The 18,333-nt window shown below is 45.2% G+C and overlaps 1 protein-coding gene and 2 long non-coding RNA genes across 5 annotated transcripts in view; 1 reads left to right on the plus strand and 2 right to left on the minus strand.

Annotated features, from left to right (window-relative positions):
* Positions 1-69: 69 nt before the first annotated feature.
* Positions 70-3,816, minus strand: LOC111231309 (trithorax group protein osa-like; the record flags this gene model as incomplete). The annotated part of the gene is made up of 8 exons (XM_022758362.1): positions 3,775-3,816; positions 3,519-3,595; positions 3,096-3,381; positions 2,896-2,973; positions 2,478-2,651; positions 2,154-2,333; positions 1,282-1,863; positions 70-1,050 (listed from the first exon to the last, which is right to left on the minus strand). Coding segments are annotated over exons 1-8 (2,400 nt in total), but the record flags the coding sequence as incomplete, so codon positions are not given.
* Positions 3,817-3,820: 4 nt separating this feature from the next.
* The window catches only part of LOC111231322, an 18,516-nt gene continuing 4,003 nt past the window's right edge, over positions 3,821-18,333 (minus strand). Inside the window, exons 1-4 of one of the 2 annotated variants that reach the window (XR_002665486.1) lie at positions 16,162-16,243; positions 6,426-6,512; positions 4,298-4,419; positions 3,821-3,898 (exon numbers count right to left, since the gene is read on the minus strand). This is a non-coding gene — a long non-coding RNA (uncharacterized LOC111231322). Of the gene's footprint in view, positions 3,899-4,297; positions 4,420-6,425; positions 6,513-16,161; positions 16,244-18,333 lie in introns of those variants that run through there. The other variant, XR_002665485.1, reaches the window with a different exon arrangement.
* On the plus strand, positions 10,281-12,906 carry LOC111231321. 2 transcript variants are annotated; one of them, XR_002665484.1, is made up of 3 exons: positions 10,281-10,344; positions 10,988-11,125; positions 12,652-12,906. It is a non-coding gene; the product is annotated as an uncharacterized LOC111231321 (long non-coding RNA). The 2 variants fall into 2 exon arrangements; XR_002665483.1 differs by lacking the exon at positions 10,281-10,344 and adding an exon at positions 10,540-10,582.

Raw genomic sequence — 18,333 nt, forward strand, 5'->3', positions numbered from 1 at the left:
CTCTTGCTCCTGCCTCTCCCATTCTCTCCTTCTCCTCTCCTCCTCTCGCTCTAGTTCTCTCTTTCTCCTCTCCTCCTCCTTCTTTTCCAGCTCTTTCCGCTTCCTTTCCTCGTCCTGCTTTTGTCTCATTTCCCATTCTTTCTTCCGCCTCTCCTCTTCTCTTATTTTTCTCTCTTGCTCCTCTCTGTCTCTCTTCCTCCTTTCCTCAGCTTGCATGTGTCCCTCTAGTTCAGCATCAAGCTTGTCTAGAGCCTCCTCGATGGACTGGGGGACAGAGGTTGGAACTGGCGGACGAATCTGGGACCGAGAGTACCCCCGTGTTAACGCAGAGTCTGGCTGAGGACCCAGTCTGGAGGATAGGGTTGGATTGGATGGCTGAGGGGCAGAGTTGACAGTGGAGTGAGGAGCTGGGCAGTATGTAGTAGGAGAGCGAGGAAGTGGATTTGAGACTCTGCTTGTTATTACACTGTCTCCTGCTCTCTGGTGCCCTGAGGAGAACAAAGATGATGATGAGGAAAATGCAGGATGTTGCTCCAGTCCAGCCTTAGGATAATACGATGTCTTCTCCTTCATGGGCTGGGACTTGGTGGGTCCCTGTTGCTGTGGTCTGGGCAGCCCCTGTTGGTGAGGCTGGTTGGCAGTGGGAGCTTGACCTCTCTGACAACCTGGTTGTAGCAGAGCACCCAGCTGAGAGGTGGGGCTAATGACGGCACGGGTGGAGGTTTGGGTTACTGGCTCTCGTCCTCTTTGCCAACTGTTGTTACTGCTGCCATTGTTCACAGAGCAGCCAGCAGGGGGGGATGTGGTCACCTTGGAGACACCAGCCAGAGTTACACCTCTAGAGCTGCTACTGTTGCTATAGCTGCTGATAGAGCTGGAGGACTGGGACATGGGAACATTGGGGGTAATTACAGGTGTTCGGGTGGAGGTTGCGGGCAAAGGAGGGCTGATGTGATGGTGGTGCTGAGAGGGAACCCGACTATCCACGACCTGATTGTGGCTCTGCTGGCGCTGAGGTAGCAGTCCTGGAGGCCTGTAGATGCCCGACTCCTGAAGAAACACATACAGAGCCATTTTCAATCAGTTACTTTTAGAATGACCATTATATCTAAACAATTCCATCTGGGTTACATTTCAATTTTAAGCCTGTTTAGTTCAGAATAAAAACACTTGCTGTTTTTTATGTTTTTAAGTGATTTTAACACTGACAACTGCAGAAGAATAAAAGAACTAATATAAACATGGTGCATATGAACTACTGCATGAATGACTTGTACTCACCAGGGAGTGACTGCTGGGCCTGCTCTGGTATCTCCAGGCCTCATGGGGACCACTTTGCTGTTGCTGAGGTACTGAGGTGCTGCTGGCAGGAGGAGGAGGAGGAGGGGGAGGAGGGGGACCCTGGTGCCCCAGCCCTGGATGAGGCTGGAAGTGGCTGTAAGGCACACTGCTGCTGCTGCTGCTGTTGCTGTTTTTGCTGGTTGCAGGAGGGTTTGCTGGTGATGACTGGGCATGTAGATGTTGATCTCTGTCCCCTCTGGTTGGGGTAGATGCCGTGTAAGAGGTAGCGTGGCTGCCACCTTGGCCCCCAATGAGAGGGCCTCTCTGGTTGTGAGGACCACGAGGCTCCATGGCCCGGTAGGGTGGAGCTAGCCCCAGTTTGGAGCTGGGACTGGGGTAGGAGGAGTGAGGAGACTGATGGTTTACAGCCTGAGGTTGGAACGTGTCTTTCTGGAGCTGAGGAGCACATCCCTGGTTGTAGCTTCCCGGAGAGGAGTTTTGTGGAGGGGAGAGGTTTGAAGGGGCGGAAGAGGCAGGAGAGGACTTTTGGCTGTAGCTGCCCATTCCTTGTTTGTTGGTGTCCTGTAGCAGGAAAGCAAATGAGGATGATTAGAGTGATATAAAACTAAAAAAGGATTTGATCTCTGCTGCACTTAACAAAATAGGGAAAAGGAAATCAATTCTGGGCTTGCTGGTGCATACATCAAAACCAACAGTACTCAGGTTCAGACAGCTAATAGAATCAATAAGTCTTTATGGCACCGCTCAATCCAATGAAGGTTTTCCTATTGATCATGGTCAATAGTAAAATATTAACCCCTGGCTCCAAGTACCATGTAATCAATGAAGTGATATTTTCACACTGTTCAGACCTGGAACTCTTGCGATGGTGGGTTCTTGCGGTCAGAAGTGTGGGGCTGCCAGGGAGTGCTTTCCTTGTGAAGGGGGTTCCAGAAGGCAGGTTTTGGAGGGTGGTGGTGGACTGACGATTGCTGCTGAGACAATAAAGACTGACCAGGACCAGAGAAACGCTGCAGCCCAGGATGGGATACCTGCAAAGGGAAATGAGACATTACAATATTTACCACTCAAATGAACAAAACTGTATAGAAACTCTACAGCTGAGGTCATAAATTACTACTCTTTGTGGCAATTTTTTGGTATTAAAAGAGAAAATGTTTGTTCCCGTCTGATACCTGATCCGAACTCTTTTTCCTCTTGCTAGGGCTGGGACAGTCCTCGGCTACGGGAAGGCGGGATGACGGGTGCAGGGATGGCGGAGGAGTGTGCTGGATAACAGAATGCTCTCCCAATGGAGGGCCCGGTCTCTTCAGCTGACCCCCTAGCATCTTCCCGGGGTAGCCTCTCTGCTGTGAACAGAAAAATGAAAGGAGGGTCAGTGTTGTGAAAAGTGAAGACAACTTCAGCAACTAATGCACTGTGAGTGAAAAAGTTTCTTTGCTGAAATGTTCAGCCAAAGCTCAGAGACAGCGGCTGTGACTGGAGTATGACTTACATCGTTCTGGTTGAAGAAGAAATGACAGCCAGAATAGGGGCTGTTCTGTGTCTATAAGGATGATGAAATGTGATCGTAGCCAATTAGAGAGCTCTTACCTGGTGCACCTGAGCCCACATCTCATCTCCCAGCAATGATGAACTCCTGGGAACATGCTGCTCCTGAGGACCCCCAAACTAAAGCAGACAGCAAAGACAACACAAAGTGTGAACGGAGTCGTTTCTTTCATCTAAGAAAAACCTTTTTACTCTGGTGCATAAGTGTCTGCTGTTAAGTCATATGGAGCATTGGTCCTCACCTTCAGCAGTTGGTTGGGCCTGCTGTGGGGAAGATGTGGATTAGGGGGAGGTCCGCCACTGCCAGCGTAGCTTCCATTATGGAGTCGAAGTGCGTGCTCATTGGGCAGGGGCACAACAGGATGTCCTTGAGGAGGGAGGTGGGATTCATACAGCTGGCCTAGTTGCTCCCACGCTCTGTGAGGAGGCGGAGGATGAAGATGTGGAGGAGGAGGTCTCTGCTGCTCCCTCTGCAGGCCTGGTAATATTGGCTGTGGGAGCTCAAGCTTCTCACCTCCTCTCATGGGCCTGGACAGCCAAAAAAAAGGCAGAAAGACATCCAAATGACACAAAGCTTGTTTCATCATAGCATTTTTTATAAATAAATTACCCTCTGATGTCACCAATCGTTTTGTGCATGACTCACCCATTACCGAAGAATTTACTGGGATGGTTCAGTCCACCCATAGGACCAGGAGGTAGATGGGGAAGGAGCTGGTGTTGATTCATTCCAGGCGAACACCTAATGAGGAACAGAGACAGCACACACAGAACGATCAGGTTGCTGTAAATCAAGTTTATTTGAGCTATAAATTTGTTTCTGCCGTAAAATTATGACTTTTGAGCTCAAATGACAGATTCAACCAGGTGGATTTAAGTTGACAAAGAAGTTTGTGTGTATCTGTTGTCATGGCTTCAGACCTGGCAGGTGGCTGCCAGGCGCGGCCGCCCACGGGAGCCCATGGTCCCCGGTTGAGTCCGTCCAGAGGGAAGGAATCCCGTGTGCCACGCCCACCAAACTGCTCTACTGCGTGATGCATCCAGCCTGTGTAAGTTAGTAATACAGTCATATAATTAATGCACAGACACATATACAGACTTTCTGTTATCATCACATGGACCGTAGAGCTTAATGAAAAGTTATGTCTTAAAATGATACACATTTTAAAAAGGTGGTAATTACCTGAAGCTCATTATGAACTCTCTTGACAAATACAAGATCTAATCTCTCAGTACCATCATGTGTTTTAATAGTATAGCATTTGTGGTAGACCTCTCATTTTGCAGGAAAACTACATGAGGGTTAGGCTCACTTTAAAAATCAATTTAAAAATTATACACTATTATTATTATAGACCAAGGGTTTAATCAGACTTAGCAGTGTAATTACTTTTAGACTGCCATGCATGAGTGCTAGAAATTATATCAGAGTGCTCATACTTACCAGACTAGCTATGTCTGTGAAGCCCTCCACTGCAGCACAGAGAGGGCCTCACTCCAACACTGAGAATATCTGTACTGTCCGACTCTTCTGTCTTCAGCACCAAGAACCCAAAAGCCTATTGGCTGCAGAGACAGAAAACAGCAGAGCCACTATGAGAATGAGAGACACAGACACACTGAAAATTCAATAAACGCCAGTGGGCTCTGTATTATATAGGCTAGTTGGTGGGTGTATGTGTGTGAGTTGGAGAGCTTGCCAGCAGCAAGGGGAGGGTGTAGGTAGAATATAGGACAGGGGAGAGCCAGGCAAAAGTCAGTACGACTGCAGCGGCAAACTGAAGTAAAACTCTAGCTTCTGTACATCATTTTTCACATTTCCTATTTTGCTTCTGCAGAATAAATTCACTGTAAGTCTCAAATTCTGATGACTTCTTTGTCTGTAGGTGGCTGCTATGCATCATTCAGCCTGTAGGGGGTGCTAGTAAACCAGTTGCTACAGAATAGGATTATTACTGAGGCCCAGATGGCTCAGTGGGGAGCTCACCTATGAGGACAGACCTGGGGTTACTGTAATCCTTACCATGGGCCTCCTGATAACAAGAGACAGAGGGAAAGACTAAGAGTGAGAGGCCTTGGTTGCATGCCAAGTGTGTGTGTGTTTGTGCTCAAGTGTGTGGTGTTGGAAGCAGTGCCAAGTGTGCAAGCTGCATTTTCATGTCAGGCTTGTGCTGGTTTAGTGCATGTGAGAGAGAATAGTGTGCTCTCTTAAGTGGATGATTATGTGTGTGCTGCAGTGTGTTCTGAAGGGTGTGTGTATAAAGTGTGTGTGCATGTGCATGCCCGGTGGATACACCAAGGTTTAATCTCATTACGGCAGGCGTGATGGAGAGGGAGAGGGGGGCAGCAGCGACAGACGGTCTGAACAGGATGGAAGGATAGATTAAGGAGAAAAGATAGAGATGGAGAGGAGGGAAGGGATGGAGGGAGGTGGAGTGGAGAGTAGGAACAGTGCCATGAAAACGCCCACACACCTTCCCACACACACACACACACACACACACACACACACACACACACACACACACAGAAAACACAAAGGAAAACGGTTGAGGGAAAAAGACATAAAAGCAGCTCATAGATAACTCGCTCCCCTCCCCTGCTTTCTGAAACACTGGAGACAGACACACACACACACACACACACACACACACACACACACACACACACGCACACACACACACACACACACACACAATACAAAAGACAGAAGGTGCCAAGATACAAAGAAGTCCATGTTTCAAAGTACCTTGATTCATAAAGGACAACAAAAGAGATACCTGACAAAACCTGAGAGGATGTGTTTCCACCTGCATATTCACCACTGCTGTTAAAAACTAGCAACAAACATATACTTTTGTTGTACTGAAGACATAACAGATCAAATCCTCATTTGTATCATCTGTTAAACATCAGACACAAGCTGAACTATCCAAAAACAGTAAGTATCCCATCTCATCACTCACAACAGATTAAATATGACCATTACACACCTGGACACACAATATAAAAGACAGAAGGTTTTAAGATACAAAGAAGTCCATGTAATTTCCATCAACCTGGGAATGTAATGTAAAACTAATAAGTTGTTCAATGAATTGCTGCCCCAAATGTACAAGAAATGCAATGATAACACCTTGAAGTGAGTAACTGTACTGCGTAATGCATTATGGCAGAGTAGCAGATGTGCACACACAGGTTATGATTCATTTCTCTTGCTCAGCAAAGCCCTCTTCCACCAGTTTTCCTAAATTAGCTCTGGTCATACGCAGTCCTTCCACCCACCAGTTCCTCTCCTCTTCCTTTCTTCTTCCCACTGACTCTGGATCTCTCTGCCTCTATTTAAAGCCCAGTAGGGGATATTTCAATCGCTGTACACTTTTAGCTCGTCATTAGGGGTGCTAGAGAGTGACACACACCCCACCCTCTCTATCTCTTCCCTTCTGCCTCACAGTGATCGTCATCCACCAGCCGCTGCTGTTATGTGAAGATAGGCTGGCGTTAACTGTCAAGACTGTACTCGACATGCTTTAAGACAAACTGATACAAACGCACTCCCATGCTGAGCGTACCTTTTAGAGTAGCACCTAGTTATTGATTCACAGTTGTGTTAAGTCTCGGCTTCGGCTGTCAATCATCTCTCTGGGGTCTCCTCAACCCTGAAAGACACAGAAGACAAAAACATTCATGTCAAGCTGTCATAAAAACAACATGAAGCCACGCTAAACACGATACTCAGATATGATCAAAACTGTCATCAACCTAAAGCCTCTAAGCATATGATGCAATTCACAGCTGAGGGTGGTCTTTGATGTCAGTATGAACTAAGAACCCCCTGTCCTGCTGCTTCTTTTCTCTGGCTTTCTAGACAGCGAATCATCACTACCCTCACCCCTCCTGGTTTCCTGACTTCTGAGGTAACGCCTGGTTTCAGAGCAGTGAGGAAAACCTGAGGGTGGCTCAGAGGCGAAGGGGTAAATCAGCAGGGATGCCAACACAATGGAAGCGGGGGGGGGGGGCTCTCGTTCACTTTCTCTTCTCACAGACACAATGGTGAGACTAGCTGCAGCTTAGCAGAGTGAGCAGACACACAAACAAGGCTGATCTCACTCTAACAGGAAGAGCTGAGCAGGCTAAGTCAACTATCACACGTGAAAGAGTAGCACTGCGGAAACAATACAAAATAATAAAACACATGACATTATAGAGAAAGAAGAGAGTGGGACAGAACGAGAGGTTTAAAATAGAAACATTTAGAAGAAGATATAAAGAGAAATTTAGTGAGAGAGCCAGTTACGACGAGAGAGTGCACACAGGGACATAGTGGTGAAGTTGTAATTACCACTTTTATAGAGGGTGTGTGTTTATGTCTGTTGTGACCAAATGGTCGTCTATTCCAGTTGCTATCCTGGCTATCACATTGCTCACAGCCACTCCACCAGCACAGTGTGAGAAACTCCGCTCTCTGAAACCAGATAGTGTACACAGACGGCAGACAGTGTTACATACCAGCTCAGGTTCTATCAGATGATACCAAAGCGATGAAGTGTGGTTATGTCAGCTATGAGTTAGGGTTCAGTGTGTGAGAGGAGAAAACAGTGAGAGTGTGTGTCTGCGTGTCAGCATTACGCATTTCATTTTTGGGGGAACCCCTGATGACTCAGCACCCTGAAACAGGGCTTACCCAAAACCGCAGGCCTAAACTCCGCCCTCCTGGGACACCGCTTACAGTCAGGTGACCGGGGGCGTGTTTCTGCACCATTGCAGATGTGACAGCAGCGGGAATTTCTCGGAGTTTGAGATATCATTTCTGCGTCCATTGCAACATGCCGCATGCGTTGATTGTACGTGTGTGTATGTGTATTTACATAAAGAGACAGGATGTGATGACAAGCTACAGGGGGGTTTCATGGCCGAGGGAGGGATCAGACTATCAAACAGCAAGTTTCAGATAAATGAAGAGGAAAATTATACAAGGAAATAGTGATCAAGCTGATGATCACTGTCACACACACATATTCGTTGTGCTGATAACGCCTGACCAATCAAAAAGTTAAAATTGAACTGTTACATATTCAGCTTCAGTGAAATCAGGAACACTTAAAGTGCTCAAGTTGCTTTAATCTGCCATCACTTTAACCTCAATCTAACCACAACAAGCTGCAGTAAGTGTGAAAGTGTACAGTAAGTGAATTAAGGTTAAGTGAAAGTAATTTAAGAATTTGACGCTGTCAAATGTCTCTGCTACTCCTTATACACAGCTGATAGATTTATCAATTATTACCAAACAGATGACATAATTCACTGTCACATCAAAAATTCCCCTATGGTACATCTTGTTCAAGTGAAATCCCCCCCCCCATCAAAGAGTGGTTCCTGTCAACGCCCTCGTTGTCGTAGTTACGCAAGTTAGTTATTGTCCCGGCAATACCAGCCATCAGCTGGGAGGCGGGGCCAAACAGGAAGCTTTGGCAAGCAGACAAAGCCGTGCCAACTGCTGTCAACCACACCAACTACGAGGCAAGAAAGAAAATAAAGGAGCTCTGTTGAATCCTCTGTGGTATCTAACAAAGAAACATATATACACACACACAAACACATACTAAATAAATAAATCCACAATAATCCCACGTGACACACAAACCAAAGTCACAAGCTTGTGGCTATACACAGAGAAGCACGCCTAACACAAGCTGAGGGAAACAAATGGTTGAAATTAAGATGTTCAGATGACGTCTGACTCGGTGCAGTAGCCTTAATCTATTCACCCTCACCCTTCCCTGCCAACCACTGGCCTGCACTGATCCCCAGCCAGACAACCACTCAGGCCACGAGAGGAAAACAGACTGGAGAGAGATGAGGGGAGGCAGCGATGCAATGCAAAATAAACATTTATCTGTGTAAAAAAATTCTACTTCTTTCCTGCGTTGTGAGACATGAACAACCTGAAAGAGGCAGACCTCTCTCATCCTGGTGGCAGATTTTCCTTTTTACTGTGCAAAATTGTAAGAAAAATGTAAGATTCAGTAGAACATGAATGATTTGTTGGTCTGTTGATTTGACTCTGAAGCACATTAATGTTAACCAGTATTGCCCCATGACAGATGGGTAAGAGTGTTGGTGTGACCATATGAACAATGACAAGCGATAAGACCACTGAAAATGTAGAGCTGGAGGGGGTAATGGCAGACAGCTGGAGTGTGTTACTGTCCTAGTAAAGTCACTGCAGAGCCTGTGTGATAAGAAATGACCAGATAAGGCTGGGAGAAGTGGCAGATAAGAGAAAACAGAGCGAGGGAAGAGTTCTGGCAGCAATGAGTTTCTGGCCGAGGATGACGGAAAGGCCATGCATGGTCCTCTCTCTCTCCCTCTCTCTCTGTCTTGTTCTGTCCTCCCTCGCCCTCTCTACTCGATTTGGCCATTACATAATCAGGCCCAGATAGAGATCATGTTCGGGAGGAAACACCATGCATTTCTCTCTCTCTCTTACACACAGACACAGACAGAGAGGAACACTAGCCCCTGCATCCGTCCGCCCCCACCACCGTTGCCAGGCTGCCTCTGTGTGTGTTCGTGTATGCATGTGTTTATTTGTTTGTGCGTGTGCAAACGTCAGCGCATACCGTTCCAAGACGGTGATGCGGGCTAACTTCATCCCTACACACGCACACACTCACAAAATCAGAATAGTGTTCTAACCAGCACAGGGCAGTGTAGGTCAGCCAAGGAAACAGCTAGCAAACATTGCCCCTGCTCACAAACACAGGAGCATCTGACCTCCATGATGGACCATTATCTCCTGCTAAAATCCATCTCACCAACACGACCCTCCGTCCAGGGGACAGAGCGCTGACATAACCCTTCGCCCAGTTACGGCCACATCTTCTATGCTCAGCAGCAGCACGCCAGGCAGCCATAACAGGCCAGATAAAAGCTCCTACTTGTCTACTTTGTCTCTTCCTGGCTTATATATGCACCCCCTCACATCTGCTCTACATTCGGGCCATGACAGAGAGGCACTAAAGCACAGGGGGGAGGATTATTCAAAATCTTCGCATTAAACCTGCTGCGTTGACACTGCTGCTCCTTTCAGCTTTGAGTAGATTTTGAAAGGACAGTGAGAAGCTTCAGGTTAACAAGCACCAAAGGCTGTCTCGTTCTGGCTGTTGGTGGTCAACCTGTCACCGAGCTGTTTGTCTTGTCACCACCTCTTTTTCCACCCATTGTTTTATTCTTGTGAAGTGCTTTGGCGGAAAAGCAATAAAAAAAATTAAAAAAAAGATGAAAAAGTTGATTTCCGGACCCCTTAGTGACACACTGACAGAAACAGTTAACCCACATTTTCATCTACTTGTGGAAAGAGAAACCAAACACGGAAGAGCACGGGGGGAGGGGGGCTGGCTGGCAGAAAAACATGAAAACATGAGGCCCCCTTTGTCTGTTGCACTCACCACCCTGACATCTGGGCTGTGACTGACAACACACAACTGGGTTAGTGTGTATTTCTCCTTTTCTCTCTCACATACACACACACAGATCAGATGCACGTGACGTGTGACGTTAAAGAGAAGGGGAACAAGAGCTTGGAGGGGAGAGGAAGCTGTCGTCACAACCACAGGAAGTAGGCCTCCCTGAGGGGTTTGGGGGTGTGTGCGTGAGAGAGAGGGAGAGAGAGAGAGAAGAGAGGTCTAAGAGAAGGGTTTTAAGGCAGTGGCTTCCTGTTGAAAAAGTATGAACTTTATTTGTGTTTTGGTGGATCTTAAAAAAGCCTTTTGACTGTAAGAAGACATAACTGATCTTGTGTGACTAATCTGAGTCTTTGCAGATGTGAAACAAGAAGAGTCAATTCAGAAATCGGACCTGTTTCACTTACGGATGCTAAAATATAACTCAGACACACAGTCATCTTGTGTTAACGGCACGTGTCTCCAACTCATGATTCACACAATCTTGTCGACAATAACAAGACAGTCAACTGAGTTGAAAGGCCTTTTCCTTGGCTCTGACCTGTGTGTCTTTAGCTTCTGGTAAAAGTGACAAACATATGATGGCAGAATGAGTGTGAGTGTGTGTGCATGTATGTGATGAATAACTTTTTCTCCCAGTCACTTGTGCTCCCTGCTTCATTTCACAGAAACCCTGTGTTACAGAGGAAGCATCAGTCTGGATTTCTCGACAGCCCCAACAACACTTCTGGGTACTTCACTGTCTGAATCGAGACGTGTGTGTGTGTGTGAGATACAGAAAAAGAAAATGACTCAACACCTGGCTGGTGAGTCTAAAGAACAGGAAAACGGCAAATAAATCCCGACAAACCGGAAATCAGAGAGGATGTGGGCGTCTCATTGAGAACTGACAATGGCTTGATCATCGTCACTCTCGATTTCCACACTTGAGCAACCTCAAAAGCCCCAGAACTTTTCTCTCTGCCTCTCCAGTTGATTGCTCTCAATAACAAATCTAAAAAAAGCTCAGGACAAAACAGAACATCATGCTGCCTCTTTTCATAGGAAAAACTGCCTCAAAATCAGAAGTGAAAAAATCCCCCTCCCTCATACAGCTCCGTCTCTCTCCAGGTGCTCCTATTCCACATCCAGAGCTCTCTCTCTCTCTCTCACACTCACACACACACACACACACACACACACACACACACACACACACACACACACACACACACACACACAACAACAACTATCTTAGAAATCCTCTAAACAAGACAACAGACTCTGCTCCCTTGGTAACAGTTGCTAGGGGAACCAGTAGCGTCTTTACTAACAGTTATTTAACTAAGATAGAGAGGCAGAAGCGGACATAGAAGAACTCATAATAGGGTTTATGACAGGTCTTCACTGATCAACATGTTTACTGAGGCACAGGACACGCTGACCTCACACACCATCCTCTTCCTCTCATCAGCAGCCTGTGTGTGTATGAACAACAAAAAACAACATGGACATGTACGTGTGTGTGTCCGTCCTATATGCCTCATAGTTAATGACAGCATGTGTGCAGATGGCCACAGCAGAGTTGTTCTTACAGTGGGTGTAATTACGCACCAATCATTTAGACTTTATCAGAACAACTGTGACGCAGACTGAGTGGCTTTGTTATGACAGTTTGTTCATTTAGTCCAAAGAACACCAAAGGCTTGTTTACGAATACCAATGTTGGTGATTCTTGTATGTATGTCTTTAATGTAGGTTTTTTTTTCTCCAGGAAAAAGTGAAATGGTGCACATGAGCCTGCTTGCTAGCAGAGCTACTATTTATTCTGCCAGTGTGGTTGAGGTGGGTATAAGTGTTCACGGGAGGTGAGGATTGGTTTAAAAAAAAAAAAAAAAAAAAAAAAAAAAAAAAGGAAGGAAGGAAGGAAGAAGAAAAATTCTTTCCAAGGTGTGAGAGTTTGTTTAATTTTGTGCGTGAGTCACACACACGCACACACAGCGTGTAGGTTCATACACCTCCCTTTCACTGTGGCATCATCATCAGTGGCAACAAGCCAGAGATAACAGAAAGGAACTGAAGTCAGTGGGAAAACTTTCCTTTCACTCTCACTCGGTTCAGCAAACAGAAAGCAAACACTCCCTTACTCTATAACTCAGCTCTATTCAGTCTGGATGGATTCAATTTTGAAAAAAACATTCTTCTTTTCTCTGATATCATTGTTGATTCTCTATTCAAAATGCTGCCATGTTATACACTAGTTTCTTTGCTTGGATTGTAACAGCTCTCACTAAGTTCACTCCTCAACTTCTGGACTAAATTATACCAATCTGTTTTTCCTCACTGTTCTCAGGTCCAAAACACAGCGGAACAGAACCTGGAGCGAGACCACAGCTGCATATATGACCAATATTTATAGTTATGGATGTCTGAGCCTCGTGGTTGGCTGGCAGCATAGAGGAACCCTGCTGGGCCATAGAAACTAATGAGAAATAAATTATGAGGACCATGACTCCATCCGTACATGTTAGTGATGAATCTAATTCAAACTGCTTTTCCATATTTCAAAAATAAAAGGCCTATTAATGTTCAAAAAGTGGCAGTGGTATATGCATGTAAAACCCTTCATTTGTTTACTGTCTTTATTTTTGTGCTGTTTTATTGCCTATTTCATCACATTGTATTCTACAACATGACTGTTATATTTAAGTCTCTCACTCTTTTCACCATTTTCTTGTCTGTCAGCTTTGTCTAGCACATAATTGAGATAAAATGCACAAAAATAACCCTTTTCATATGGTGGACGCACCAGAAGTTGACCTGTCCTGTTTTTTGTGCCCTGGTCCCCACTTTGAAAGACTGGGATCCACACCAGGCAGTCTCACACTGCACGGTGGAATTCCACACTAGGCTGACTGAGTTGTTGCCCCTCTTGGCCCCAGCGAAAACTCTAAAACCTTCACCCTGTCTGAACAAGCTTGGTGTGTTGAAGCGTTTGCATGTACCATAGGAGACTAAATAAACTAAAAGGTATTTTACTGCATTAGTGAGGGCAGCCAATCATCCATATATCCATTATAATGCAATAAATTCAGTCAGCGCTGTTTCAAAAAATAAATACTACTGTACTTAATGTCTGTCAAATAAATAGAGGGGAATTGGACTGGTTATGGGAAATTCCTCAACTAGTTTCCAGCCTTTGTGCCAGGTAACACGTAGCAGAACTCGTGTTTTAACGCCTGATGTGTCGGGTGTGTGGGGAGTGTCTGTGAAACTGTCAGCTGTGCAGATGTTGTCCTGCACCTCCCTTCTTCCCTATTGCTCTCTCTCTCCCTCGTTTTGTGTTGCTTTCTGGAGAAGAATCGACACCCTTTACTGGAAAAGCTGCAAGAGTGCGGTGTCACACAAAACAAATGTTTCATCATGACATCCACTCACTTCCCCCACCTGCTTCCCTTTGAGACACACACACATTTGATTGTATTTGTTTTCAATAACAGGCAACAGAAGTTGTCAAGAGGCAAGAGAAGCCCCCAAAACTGTCACATCCAACACACACACACACACACACACCATCACCATTAAACACACAAGCAGTGTCCGATGAGTAAGTACTTTAAGACAGCCTACTGACCCATTTCCCATGCCAGCCACACACATAAAGGAAAAACCTTAATTAGATCAAAGTAATCCTTAATTTTCTGAGGACACCCTGTAACACCTCTATCAAAGCTACACATGGTGAATGGGGGTTGGAAGGTGGGATGAGGAAACTTTCCTGACACACACTCCTCTTCTGCTTACTCAAGTTGCCTGACTCACTCACTATTGTTGCTTTATTTCCACCGTCATCTCCATCTCTCCCCCCTGGCGCGTGTTTGTGTTCGTGTGTGTGTATCACTTTAATATTCCTCCATGTTCGTCACTCATAGTAAATGGGCGGCGATTGTTCATTCACTCACACACACACACACACACACACACACACACACACACACACACACACACACACACACACACACACACTCCTATTGAGATCACGGGACAAACGGGGGCGGGGAAGAGCTGAGGCAGCACAGAGCAGGCCAAGAGTGTGCGGAGCGATCTGAAGCTTTAACTTTTTACAACCTCCGACATCAAACGCGGAGACAAAACGCGTCGCTGGTTTCCATGCCAATCGATCTGATTGATCGGAAGTGAACCTTCAAAGACTCCTTTTTTGTTTTCTTCGCGATCCCATGCCAGCACTCTCTGCTCTTCCTGCTCCGGGTCCGTTTATTGCGGGCAATAAAGTGACAAGTAAGCCCCCTTCCCTTTCCAGCCAGCCACAAATTCTCATCAACTTCATGTCCGACGACCAGTGAAACATGGTGGATAGCACTTAAAGTTTGAGGGCGGTGACGCAATAACAGCCACCAATATCAACAACAATGAATTATATCCCAAAAGACTTAACCACGCCCCCAAACCACTCGTTTTTACCCTCGTTTAACCTTCTTTGTTTTGATATGCTTCTCTCATGACTATGCTTCAGTTCGGTTCAAACTATCCAAAGCGCGCGGAGACGCACGGACCAAAAACGATATATATATATATATATATATATATATATATGTGTGTCAGCTGGATGTGTGAAAAGTGAAGAGCTGCCATAACCGAACACAGCTGACTCATGTGGGCTGCTTTATTATCATAGAGTGCTCGGATCAGGATACAAGCATCAGAGTGTGTTTGAAAGGCAAAAAGTCAGTTTAGTTGGCCACTCTGGACTAGTGTTCCCGCTGCGGGTGATAACTGGGCAACACATCACGTTGATCAGACAATACAATGTGGTCAGACTTTAGTGCACCGACTACCCCTGAAAACCCAGACCTCAAGGACAGCCCCAAAACACCGCCCCTCCCCCCAAAGGAGAGGTGATGCAAATCACTTCCTTTCAATCCGGCTCTTTGTATGTGTAAGGATTGACTGGGGGTGATGGGGGTGGCAGCTATCCATTCACTTTATGCGGCTGCCGACCTCAGTGATCCTGCCCACCCCCACTCCTACTCCAGCACAGCCACCCACTCCTACACACACACACAATGGCGTGAGATCTCCTTACACAGGCAATTTTCTCTCCCTGTCCTCCAGCTCTCCCTCCCTTTCCTAGCCATGGGATGATCATGAGTTGAGTTTTCAGGGCAACCATGACAAAAATAGGACCCGGGGTGTCCCAAAGCAATACGAGGATTAGGTCATTTTCACTATTTCATGAATAGATGTATTAGGACAACTTTTTGTAACCTAGCCAGTGTCATTATCAGCCGTTTATATGGGCTGAATACTGCACGGAAACACGCACACAGCAGTGCGCTCAGTTAGTTTCCCCCGGGACAAACCCTTAAAAACTGAAAACATTTTGATTGGGACATTTGCTGCCAAAAGTCCATGAACCTCAAATTCCCATCACAACCAATTTACATAAAACACTCACATCCACGTGCAATGAATGATTAAACATGTCCGGTTAAGATGATCAGTGTTGGATGTGAGGAAAACAATTCGCCGAAGTGAGACGCACACACACGCGTGGGATTAAAGAATCACCTGTGGTTGAGAAAACACAGCGAAATTCCCCCACCTCATCGATTACAGATGATCAACTGCTCCGTTTTAATCAATTACCGTAATTCACTCATTGTCCCGAATGGCACCACAGCCTCTCCTAGTAATCATTAATCAAGCACGTCATGGTAAGACAAATCCAGGCATATTATATTAAAAAAGTTTTTCATGACCACTAACTTCCCCTATTACAAACAAAACAAAGTCGACTGGACTTTTAAATGCTCCCGGTTCTCACAGCAGCCTCATCACTCACCGTTCATTCAAGTCTTTCAAATGGACGCTCCAGAAATAAAATATTTTCCTAATCGATATATGTATCCGGTTCTTTGAGATCCACGGTCGCCTTTACAGTCTTTGTATCCACAAGTTTGGAGCTCCGAGGCTGCAGAGAAATTCCCGACCAGCCGGCTGATCGGAGCAGCTATAGCCCTGTAATCCCTGTTAGTCTCTGTCGCTTCCTCTCGAAACAACCATGAAACTTGAGCCGGCTGACGGCTGTGATGTCCGCGATAGGCTCGTTCTTCTCTATATATTCTTGTTATTATTCCGTATAATGGCTGCCTTTGCCGTGCAGCGACAGCCCCGCTCGCTCCAGTCTGTGTATGTCTCTGCGTCGAGCTCCTTTTTCCCTGTGTCTTCACACACAGAAGCAGCCAGGCAGGGATCGTGTTGCGCTGAGCTCTGTTTTAAAGGGACAGAGTCACGCACAGTCAAACACACGCACGCACAGCGAAACAGGCGCACATACACACACACACTTACGTGACGTCACCGCACGGCCCCGGAATTCCCTGACAGCGCAAACTGGCACTGAGTCCAACTCCCGGTACCGGAGCTGCTCCTGGCTCCTCCTGACAGGTTTATTTGTCGGTTTGTACCTTTACAATGTTATTTCAGTCCAGACTTTTTTTAAGGCTGACTCGTGACCGACTGTTGTACTGGTGAACGGCCAGGAGCATGTTTCCGTGTGACCGTCTATTTTTGGATGAGGAAGAGTATTGACCGCTGACGCCATATTACACTATGATAGAGTGAGGCTATCACAGTGTTAAAATTAGATTTAGAAGATACATTTAGATTTAGAAAATAAATTGTCCAGATATAGGCTTTACAGGATAAATAGGCTATTCTAAAATAAACTCATATAATAGTCTATTTATAGGCTTACTGTATATCGTTATCTGTAATTGTGGGTTAATAGCACACACAGACAATATTGCTGACTGGATAGTTTAACATGTGGATTATAAATATATGTTTACACATTTGAACACGTTTGTTTTTTATATTTTCCCTGATAAATTTTATACCTGCTATATATTTAGTCAACACTCTCTACACAGGCACTTTTAAAGGGTTTATGAGCTGTAACTATTTGCTTAAAGCTGTAACTTTATTAAAAAAAAAAGAATAATCAATTTACTAATGATTTATAGATCAGCTATTAGTCATTTTAAGTGCAACATCTGAATTGCCAGGTTGTGAGAAAATAAATGGAATTTTGCCCTGACCCTCTACAAGCTTTTCCAATCAGTCAAAGGGGTTCTTCACAACCTGCCTGGCCACCCAAAAGTCGTTCTCATAAATAGCTTAAATAACTGTTTGTGGATCATAAATAACTGATCCACAAAACATTAGTAAATCACTAACAAAGCAATTAGTTATAGAAAAACCATTTAGAGTAGTACCTATATTTATTCTAGATGCAGTCTTATACCTATGCTTAGATACTCCCCCGTTTTCTATTGTTGAAATACATACTTGCACTGTATAAATATAACATTTTATGATATATATAATCCACTGTATATATACTATATGGATTTAATATAATGTTTATACAGTCCAGCCTGTGTTAGATAATGTAAAGTGTATAGATAACTGGATGGATAAATAGATGCTCTAGGGTCTGTGAAGGCTGAACAATACAATGTATTATTTATTTTTGCAATACAGTCCACATTGCTCAGCCTATAAATAAAACCTGAGTTATGAGGCTAATAATAATAGTAGGTGACATAAATATGACTGTGAACACAGAAGTAAAAGAATTATATGCTATGTGCTCAGAGGCTGCCAGCTAAGATCCTGTGTGAGGTAAACAAGGCTTTGAAAAACACAAATGGGTCTCTCTAAGGCCGGAAACATTTGTTCCAGCTTTTCCTCGCCAAAGTAACCATCCTGTGCTCTGTAATAACGCCAAAGAGCCACATTGGTACAATCAACTGTATGTGTGTCTCTCTCACACACACACATGTGTAGGGGTTATATTTAGAAAGTACTCCCTCAGCAGGACAACAGAAGGCAAAATTAGCTGGCACAGGGAGGACGGGAGTGTGTCATGGATGATGCTGAGACAATGACATAAGGACACACACGCACACAGACACGCGCACACACAGACACACACACACACAGACACACA

Source organism: Seriola dumerili, unplaced genomic scaffold (genome assembly GCF_002260705.1).
Source record: "Seriola dumerili isolate Sdu_G_001 unplaced genomic scaffold, Sdu_1.0 BDQW01000295.1, whole genome shotgun sequence".
NCBI classification, from domain to species: domain Eukaryota; kingdom Metazoa; phylum Chordata; class Actinopteri; order Carangiformes; family Carangidae; genus Seriola; species Seriola dumerili.